Below are 10,853 nucleotides of genomic sequence, written 5' to 3'. Positions count from 1 at the left end.
GTTTTTAATTCTTAATGACTCCTTAACTATGAATTGTGAATTCATTGATTTAAGAAAATACAGAAAAAAAAGGAAAAAATTTTACTTTACTTGCAAAAAAAAAAAAAATGAAAAAAGAAATAAAAAGGAAAAATTTTTTTATGAAACAAGTTTAATTTTTCTTTTTGAAAAGTCAAAAAAAAAAAAAAGCAGAAAACAAAAAAAAAGAAAAAGAAGGAGGTTCAAAATGAAAAAATAAATGTTTTACTCTTTTTTTTTTTTTTTTTAAATTGAAAACTTTTTAAACTATCTTATTTACTTTTAAATATAACATTCAATAAACTCTTATCATTCTTTTTTTTTACCTTACAAAGAAACAACAAACGTTGGAAGTTATGAAAAAAATTCATTTATTCAATTACAATTCACTGACTTAAATATAAAAAAAAAAAATCCTTAAATATGAATCATGTCTACCATTTTTACATTATTTTCTATTTTTTTTAAAATGGCTACCAAACTCACTTTATCATTTTCAGTTTAAAGTTTTATTAAAAATAAGATAATGAGTCAAATTATTCATTTTTTTTTTTTTTTGTATGCTTTTCCAAAAAGAAAAAAAAAGTTGAAGAAAATTAATGTAAAAAATTTTTTTTTCTCATTTATATATTTTAAAAACTAATTAAAACTTTATTAAATTTTTTTCTTTTTATCAGGTGTAAAAGTTTTCAAAATGCAAAAAGAGGTGAAGTTTGTAGGATACCAATACCAGGTTGTACAGTTGCACCACCTTCAACACCAGGAGGACCAGCACCCATAAGACTGCCACACGTTCAAGGAGATATTTTCAGAAAATTCATTCTATATGTTTATACGGGAAAAATAATGTTACAAGACAATGCAGTTTTTGAAATGTTAAGTTTGGCACAAGATTTAGGGGTTGAAGAATTAAGAACGACTTGTGAGGATTATGTAACTTCTACTCTCTCACCCTTAAATGCTTCAACGTTTTTAGCAGCTGCTATGGACATACAGGAAAGAACTGCTGGTAAGTAGAATAAATAAATAAAAAAAAAAAAACAAAAAGAAAAGGATTTTAAATTTTCCTACCGTTTTACTTAAAATTTAAACCGTCACTCACTCAAAAAAAGAAAATAAACAAGGTTTTCTCACAAGTTCCCGCCAAAAGTTTATGAAACCTTACTATATAAAACATATTTCTTTTAATTTTCATTTGTTTATCAGACACATAAAAAAGGATTCTCACGACCATAAAGCAAAGTTTTCATTTTTTTTATTAAATATTTCATTGATTTTTATTTTTTGGTAGTGCATGATTTGTTCAAAACGAATATTAAAACCTTTTTACCTAATTTAAAACTTTTAATCTTTACAATTAGATAGACTATAAATAACCTTAAAATTATGTTTATGTCGTTACAAATTCTTTGAAATTTTAATTTTAAAATTTCATTACAAAGTATAAAAATTTTTACGAAAGCTTCCCTAATTTTTATAGTTGAAAAAAGGTTCATTGAAATATAAGTGAAAGTACAGATTGAAATCATTACAAATTGATTACATTGAAAATATTTTAAATAAACCACCTCATGACGAATAAAAGCGATTTCAATGTTTAAAATCCTTAATATATGTGTTTACAACAAAAAATAAGATTAAAAGATTAGTAAAAGCCGGTAATAAAAAATTTAAACTTACTAATTTATCAGCCCCAAACAAATGCTTCTTTTTCTTACAATTACTTAAAGTACGTTACATCAAAATTTTAAAACACAAATTTTCACGAACACAATTTAAACGTTTAACTTTTTGTTTTGAATGCTGTGTAAAAATATTGTATAAACTCTCGTAAGTTTTATGTATTACATTAGACGCCATGTTTAAACGGCAGCCATTACTAGATCGATTTACCGGAACTGTAAAAAGTTGAACAGTCGCCACAACAAGCGCCATTTTCCTCGTGTAACAAACCGGCGTTGTTTACTAAAATCGGTGCATTGTTATTTTTAATTATTTTTTGTCGTTTCGTTTAAGTGTGAGAAATTTATTTTTAAAAAATGGCGTACAAAGGACCGGCAAAAGTTCAAAAGGTTATGGTACAACCGATAAATCTTATATTTAGGTATTTGCAAAATCGGTCAAGAGTACAGGTAAGTGATTATTTATGTTACTTTTTTTTTTGAATATTTTTCATAACTTTTGTAAAAACAAAATAAAATTGTAAAACTCCAATTGCAAATAACTAATAATTACAGTATTTTAAGAGGATTTTTAATAATGAAATTAAGTATTTATTTAATACATTATTATTAAATAACCTAATCTTGTCAAGTTGGTGAAGAATTTCCTCAAAATAATTTTTTTTTATTTTCTAATTTAATGTTTAATGTCTTTTAAGGTTTGGATTTATGAAAATATAACTACTAGGATAGAAGGTCACATTGTTGGTTTTGACGAATACATGAACCTTGTCTTAGATGATGCTGAAGAGTTTAATATTAAAACGAAAAACAGAAAAGAACTTGGAAGAATAATGATGAAAGGAGATAATATTACATTGATACAAAGTCTAGATTCGACAAATAGTTCTGGTTGAATTAGAGTTATAAGTTTAAACACTAACAGACAGTTATTAAAAAATTACTTTTTTTTTTTTTTTTTACTCGTTTAAATAAAATAATGCTGTGAAGTTAGTAAGCATTACGATTTAAACTTTATGCAGTCGAATATCTGCATGCATATATTTTTTTTTAAAACAAATATTTGATTATAGAATATAAGGAAATAGAAGTGAAAGTGAATATTTGTCAGTATGAAGAAGTATCAAAAACTACAACATGTATAATGTAAAAGTTCTATACATTACTATCTTGATTAGTTAAATTATTTTGTACAATTATTTTTATTAATAATTTTGTGATAATACCTCTAAATTGTTTTAATATGTAATAAAACAATAAATAAAGATGATAATTTAAAAATTAGTTTTAAGTGTGATTGTTTCAATTTGTTTTTTGTTAATTCCTATAAAGTTTATTAATTTTTCTAAGTTAAATGTCTCACAAAAAAAAAAATTTTTTTGTTTTTTGTTTAGGTGGTAAATATACAAAATCATTTGTCGACAGATGCATTGCTTATGTTGGAGAAAATGCAAATGAATGCGTACAAACAAATTCATTTTTAACACTTCCTAAAGATGCACTTATTAAATTAATATCTTCCGATTCTTTCGCTTTGGAAGAAGAAGATGTTTGGAGGGCTGTATTAAATTGGGCAAAATATCAAGCAGGTGTCACACAACCAACAGCCCACTGGACCGAAGAAGAAAGAGTTCGCGTTGGTCAACATTTAAATGGTGTAATTAATCACGTTAGATTATTACTAATAGGTAAAAAATTGTTTTTTTTTAAATTTTTAAAGTTGGTAGTAATTTTTTAATAACATGGTTAACTGCCGTTAATAATAAAATTCTGTTATAATTTTTTTTGTCTTTTTTTGATTTTAAGATAGTCAAGTATTTGCTGAAGAAGTCGAACCTACTGGTGCTGTACCGATAGAACTGTCACTGGAAAGGTACAGATATGCGGCACTACCTAATAAATTTAAGGAAAGAAGCGAAGATAAAAGACTTCAACCTAGAGTACCTCTTAAATTATTTAACGGTTCACAAATCCTCGTCCAAGATAAAATAAGATTTCAAAGAGTATTGAATTCATGGTATAAGGTTCCTAAACAAAGTTGGCGTCTACTCTACAGAGCTTCGACTCACGGTTTTTCTGCCGAAGCTTTTCACCGTCATTGTGATGGAATCGCTCCTTTATTTGTCATCGTATTAGTCAGTACACTACATTTTTTCTGATTATTTTCGAATTTAAATTTCATAAAGAAATTTATAAAAAACAATTAATTTTATTTCAGGGTGCCCGAGGTGACATTTGCGGGGGTTTTACCGACGTTCCTTGGAATAAAACAGGTTCTAAAAGTCATTATATACCTTCGGACAAAGCTTTCTTGTTCAGTCTTGTTAATAATTTAAATTATCCTCCAATAAAATTTAGTATTGTCAAAAAGCCATTTGCAATTTGTTATCATAAAGAGTAAGAAATTCTCAATCAGTTAAACAATTTATGTAATTTTTATTATATTGAAATTCCAAATGAAAAATTTTCTTTTTCCAGCTGTGGACCTATTTTTGGAGCTGGAGCTGATTTTCTTATAAGTAGTAATTGCAACGTAAATAAAGATAGTTATTCAAACTTACCACATTCTTACGATGGCGATTTTGCTTCTACGAGTATTTTAATGAGCGATTATTATTTCACGGTCGTAGATTATGAAGTTTTTACAACTGCATCTAAATAAAAATCTATTGTTTATTAATCATTAATAATTTTCTTAGATTTAAATAAAAAAAATGTTAAATTTATTTATTTTTTAATAAACGTTTTTTTTATACTGCTATCAATAAAATATTTTTAATTTATTTTATTTTTTTTGAGCATTTTAAAATACGTTATAAATATGAATAGTCCACGAAGTTGCAACTCATTATTATTAATGATAATATTTGATAGTTTTTTTTTAAGTGAATTTCATAAACTCGCTTATTTATTTATTAATTATTTTCTTCCGAATAAAATATTAAAATATTTTTCACGAGTTTTAAAACAGTTTTCATAGAAAGACTCAAAGAAATAAAATAACAAAAAGAAAGAAATTGTTTCCGTTTTATACATTCACAGGTAAAAATTTTAGTTCGTAAAATTTCCACCAGGTGGAACATTATTCTCAGTACATGTGTCCTTAAATTGTCCTTAAAGAGAAAAGTTTCAGATTTGATGTAAATGATACTTTTTTTTTTCTTCTTCTTATCCTTTATAATTTCTAATATTAATAATATAAAGTTTAATATTTTAAATCAATGGCATATTTCACAATAAAAAAAAAAAAAAAACAGTTTTTGAAATGAATAATATTTTAATAGGATTTAAAATCATATTAATATCATTTAAACCATTGTTTATAATCACAGTATCAGAATACTTATTAAATAAGTATATATAAAAAATAGTATAGTTTTTTTTCCTTTCGAAAACACCCCATAAAAAAAGGATTAAAATAGATTTGGATGTATGTACACATTTCCAGTTTTTTTACAAACGTGGTAAAAATTACTATTGCATAATATTTTAATATTTTGCACAAATATACAAAGAGAGAGAGAGAGAAGGAATTATATTTACTTATTGTTGTGCAATGCATCAAAGGTATGGTAGGTATGGGTAGGTAGGTAGGTAGGTAGGTAAAAGGTGGTTCATTAACACGTTATTAGGCAATTGAAATTATTGTGGTAAATGTCAATAAATTATATGCAAAATTTTTACCCGAATAATATAGGGAGAAAAAAAAAAACAAATTCAAGGATGTAAAAAAAAAAAAAATAATAAATATTATTAGTTGTAGAAATAATAATAATAATTATTTTTATTCTTTGGACTCTCTCTCTCTCTCTCTCTCACTCAAAGTTTACCCAACCGTATGTTATTAAACATAATGAATTTAATTAGAAATTTTTACCTACAAGAGAAATTTCAAATTTTACAAATCGTTTTGTGAGATAAAAATGGACAATTTGAATATCATTTTACGAAGAATCCTAAAATAATAATAGATGATTTAAAATACACATGTACATATAAAAAATCCGACATTAAAAAATTTATAATGCATAAAAGTAAAGACGATACACACAATACGAAACACAATACAAAAAAAAAAAACATGTTGAAAAACTATTAAAAATTTCATTGGATAAAAAATCATAAGGCATTAATAATAATAATAATAATAATAATAATAATAATAATAATAATAATAATAAAATTCCAACATGTGAGTATCGTAAAAAATAAATTTTTTCAATTACTGTAAAAAATACTGACCATACAGGAAACCATTTTAAAAAAAAATACCTATTAAAAAAAAATTATTAAAAAAAAACCATCATGGAGTAAATATCACACGAATAACGAAATAACATTTTTTCTATTTTTTTTTTTATAAAAATACTCAACCGAAATAATAATAATAATAATTGATTTTAAAAAAAAAATCCATTATTGAAAATGATTGCATTTTCCTCACAACAAATAAATAAATAAATAAATAAATAAAAATTAATTAAATAAAATCGTAAACATTTAAAAAAAAAAAAAAAAAAACCGGATATTTAAAATATTGAATTTTTTTTTATTAGTGATTTTAATACCTAAGTAAAATAATTATGGTTAATGTTACGTGAGATTTAACACGCGAAAAAAAAACGATCCGCCATTATTATTATTATTATTATCGTTCTTATTATTATTATTATTATTACTTGATTAATTTTATCGTTCTTTTGTTTTGTTTTTGCGATTTCCTCAAAAAGTTGTACGTTAGTAATAAAAAATCAATTTAAAACGTTTAATAAATTATTATTTTATTATTGTTATCGATAACAAAAAGATAATAATAATGATAATAATTTATTAAAATCGAACCTTGTTTTACTGTTACGATTCCTAATGTTGAACTTACACACGCACACACACACACACACATAGGAAAAATTTTATTATTTTCTTACCTTGTTCTTTTTTTTCTAAGGTTTTGACATCAGTAGTAAAAATTCCATCGAGTCGTTTTTTTTATTTTTTGACCCTCAGGTAGTACTTTGTACCTTAAACAAAACATTTTTTTGTTAGTTAATATTATTAAAAATATTAAATTTTGATCTCATTTTTTTTAACAAAGAAAGAAAGAGAAAATAAGAGAAAAAAGAATTTTTTTTCATTTACTTTCTTTTCTAAAAAAAAAAAAAAAAACAAATTATTATTATTATTATTATTATATATTAATAACAATGAATAAATAAAAAAAAATATGTAATAATTAACATTGATTTAATTATAGTGTTTAAATGTTTACGTAACTAAAAAAAAAATATATATATAAAATCTATCATTAAAAGTATAATGCTTTTTTTTATTAAAATTTATACACGTATATATAATAAATCATGAAAATAACACCTTAAAAATATATTAAAAAACCTTATTATTATTATTATTATTATTATTTGCCAAAGGCTAATTTATAACTCGAAGGGATTTATTTAATAAAAAATTATTATTATTATTATTATTTTTTACGCCAATATAAATTAATCGACATTTTTAAAAACTTTTTCTTTTTTTTTTTTGTTAGAATTATTTTTTTAAAATATTTATTACGCGTTAAAATAATAATAATAATAATAATAATAATAATAATAATGAAGTTTTTTATTAAATAATTTTGATTTTATTTTTATTAAAATTAAAACTTTTAAATAAATATTAAATGTTGTAATGAGTGAAAATTCGTGACGTCATAAAAAATTTATGTAAAGATTTTTTTCTAATTATGTAGTTGTGATAGAAATAAAACACAATTTGTTTTTGTTTTGTTTTGTTTTGTTTTCCGTCAAGTTTTTAAAAAAAATGTTTTCCAATTTTAATATATTAACTTAACAAAAAAAAAAAAAAATTAATTTCCTCTCACTATGGCAAAAAGGAAAAAATAAAAAAAAAAAATGGCGAACATTATTTATCCTGTTTAAATTTCCTTTCAAACATTTTTTGTTTAAATTTAATTAGCATTAAATGAATTTGTTTTAAATAAAAAACAAATTTTAATCGTCATTATAAAACAATACGATAAGTTCATCGACCTCCACCCCGTCCCATCCCACCTTCATCCCCATCCCACGTGATATTTATTATTATTATTGTGATATATACAATTTAATAACGATGTGGAAAAACATTTTTTTTTGTTTCACATTAAGAAAAATCTATTCTCGTCTGGTAGATATTTTGATCCGGTACATAAGGAAAAAAGAATAGATATGGCTTTTAAATATTGAGGACAGTTAATCTCACCTCTCCTTTTGCCTCTGGACAATTTCAACCAGTGGCACCACGAGACCATCATCTTTCAACCGGTTTGTTAACTTATACTCTGACTCTTTGCTACTCATATATATATACTATTCCCTCATCTTTGATTCTTTTCTTTTTTTTTTTTTTTAACCTCGTCTTCTTTTAACTAACATTAAAATTAAATTTTTATTTTATACCTGATGTATATAAATAAGGTACGTTAAGAAAAAAAAAAAAAATTTTTTCCCCCCATTTCGTGTAGTGATGTAAAAAAAAATCGATCGATACAATTTTGGAAAATTCGCAAAGAATTTCCTGTTACTGAAAATTTGACCGGTAATAAAACCTGTAATAAAACCGCAATTTAAAAAAAAAAAAATCACGTTTAAATTCTTTCGAAGTCTTTACTAATAACCTCTCACATACCTAAACATATTTTTTATTAATAAAATAAATAAAATGTAATTATTATTTTTATTCAAATTCAACACGAGAGGAAGAAACAGTTTTATATCGTGGATTTAAATATATGTACATAATTTAACAGCAACACGAACGCGAGAAAATTATTATTATTATTATTATTATTATTATTTAGTAAATTGGATGACGCCTCAAATTTTCATTATCACGTACTATATATATATATAGTCTATACGAATATACAAACACGCTATAACATCTATCATTTTAACTACGTTCGAAATTTTTTTTTTTTTTTTGTGTTTAAGAACAAAAATGATTGCCAAGTCATTGTCATTAGTTACTATTATTATTATTATTATTATTTTTCATTTACTTAATTATTTCGACTTGTAAAAAAAAAAAAAATAAATAAATAAATAATTTTTTTATATGAATAAAAATATGATTTATAGTTTTTAATATTAAAAAAAAAAATTATTATTAGTGATAAGTTTAATAGTAAATTTTTTTCTTTTATTGTTTGAAAAAAGTTTAGGTGCCACGTTATTATATAGAGATTTGCACGTGCACACGCACACACACACACACAGACAGATACATGCGGTATTAAAATATAAAATAAATACGATAAAGTGAAAGAAAGAAAGAAAAGTGAGGGGAAAAAAATCAAAACCCGAATTCATTTCCTCCGATAAAACCACAAATTTACCGTAGAATCGATAATGATGATAATAATAATAATATATAAATATATATCGGTCAGAGGGATTTAAAAGTATATCAAAATAATATAATTTTTTTTTTTTTTTTTTTGATAAAAGTAAAAATAATGCCGCCATCATCAATTTTACACCTAATCAGGAAGTAATAAAAAAAAAAAAAAATGGAGGGAAAACTTGTTTTCTTTCTTTCTTTCTCTTTTTTTTATTTTCTTTTTACTTAAATTCTAAAGTGTTATTTATTATTAGGGTCGAAAATTACTACCCTGAATGACTGACTGAATGACTGACTGACTGACTGACTTTTTATTTTTGTTTGTCATTCTTTTTTATATCGTTACTTTTCTCTCTCATAAAGTGTGTCGTCGTTTTACGTCATTTTAAAAGAAAATTTACCAACAACGAAATGAAAAAAAGGAAATTACTCATTTGTTTATAAAAATTTACAAAAAGTGAGGATGTTATGATAATTTTTTTTTTATGAAACAATAATTTTATGTTTTTTTTATGAAATCGTTTAGTATCATATAATCCTATCGACGAATTCATAAAAAATTAAAATATGCTGTTAAGTTTTTTTTTTTTTTTATAAACCCTAACGAGTATCATTCGACATAATAATTTAAATATAAGAAAAAATATTTCATTAAAGTGCAAAACAATAATAATAATAATAATAATAATAATAATAATAATGTGGTCGTAATTTGTAGTTAAAACATTTTACTCTCAATAGAATTTTTAAAAAATGAAAAAAATAAGGTTCGTTTCGAACGAATAAAAATAAAAAATGAAAAAAAAAAAAAAAGAAAAACAAAACAAAGCGTCCTTCTCTAGAATGAACTTCGTTCTTCCAGTCTACCTGAACAAGTTATAACGTCATTGGTTTGACCGCAAGCAGGTACCAACCGATGATGTAGGTACCAATCTGAATGTTTTCCATTCAGTGTTCCAGTGGAAACGGTTTTGATGGGAACCACATATTGAACGCATATTGCGGACCATCTTTATTTTGGATTTATTATTATTATTATTATGTTTTAATTTAATGTTTAATAAAAGTTATTGAATTGTAAATTTTACTTTTTTGTGTGAATAGTGCAAAATAAATAAATAAAAATTTTTAAATATGTAGAAAAAAAGGTAGAAAAAATTATAAAAACGCGTTCGACCGAGTGTTTTACGTTAAATTTATATTTAAAAAATCTCCTGGAATCAAACGTTTTCTCCAGAAAAGTTTGTAAATTAAAAAATTGTTTTTCTAATGCTGGAGAATCGCTTTTCCACGTTTTGCACGTTTTTTTTTTTTTTTTTTTACAATTCACAATAATTTATTTATTTTAAAGAAACATATTACAGTAATTTTAATGTGTCCAGAAATTATTATTATTATTATTATTATTATTATTTTTTTTTAAAATCGTAAAACATGTAAAACTCGTTCCAGACAACGAAAACCAACACATTTTTGAAATGACATAACAAAAAAAATATATTTAAAACGTAAAACAAGTATTTATTCGAAATAATTATTTTATTTAATAAAAAATTTAAATAAATAATTTTAATTATTATTATTATTATTATTATTATTATTATTAAGGATAATAATAATAATAAACGATTAACGATATATTACGGTGACATAAGAAGACATTAAGAAAAAAAATTAACCCTGACACAATGTTTTAAAAAAAAAAAAAAACCAACAAAAATCTGAGTTAAAAAAAAAAGGGGGCCCCGA

General features: G+C 23.3%; 2 protein-coding genes across 2 annotated transcripts in view; both read left to right on the top strand.

The window, feature by feature from the left end:
* Phum_PHUM187510 (uncharacterized protein) overlaps positions 1-4,807 on the top strand; it is a gene marked incomplete at both ends in the record, with an annotated part of 19,462 nt that extends 14,655 nt beyond the window's left edge. The window contains 6 exons of the mRNA XM_002425209.1: positions 696-1,027; positions 3,095-3,388; positions 3,507-3,835; positions 3,919-4,097; positions 4,179-4,338; positions 4,775-4,807. Of these exons, the coding sequence (XP_002425254.1) occupies positions 696-1,027; positions 3,095-3,388; positions 3,507-3,835; positions 3,919-4,097; positions 4,179-4,338; positions 4,775-4,807 (1,327 nt within the window). The remainder of the gene's footprint in view (positions 1-695; positions 1,028-3,094; positions 3,389-3,506; positions 3,836-3,918; positions 4,098-4,178; positions 4,339-4,774) is intronic.
* Phum_PHUM187520 (uncharacterized protein) lies at positions 2,058-2,596 on the top strand (the record flags this gene model as incomplete). The annotated part of the gene is made up of 2 exons (XM_002425208.1): positions 2,058-2,150; positions 2,399-2,596. The coding sequence occupies 2 exons, from the start codon at positions 2,058-2,060 to the stop codon at positions 2,594-2,596; spliced, it is 291 nt and encodes a 96-aa protein (XP_002425253.1).
* Positions 4,808-10,853: the final 6,046 nt, after the last annotated feature.

The sequence above is a fragment of the Pediculus humanus genome, genomic scaffold (genome assembly GCF_000006295.1).
Source record: "Pediculus humanus corporis 1103172107538 genomic scaffold, whole genome shotgun sequence".
In the NCBI taxonomy this organism is placed as follows: Eukaryota; Metazoa; Arthropoda; class Insecta; order Psocodea; family Pediculidae; genus Pediculus; species Pediculus humanus.
The sequence above is the reverse complement of the archived record's forward strand: the minus strand, read 5'-3'. Positions and strand labels throughout refer to the sequence as shown.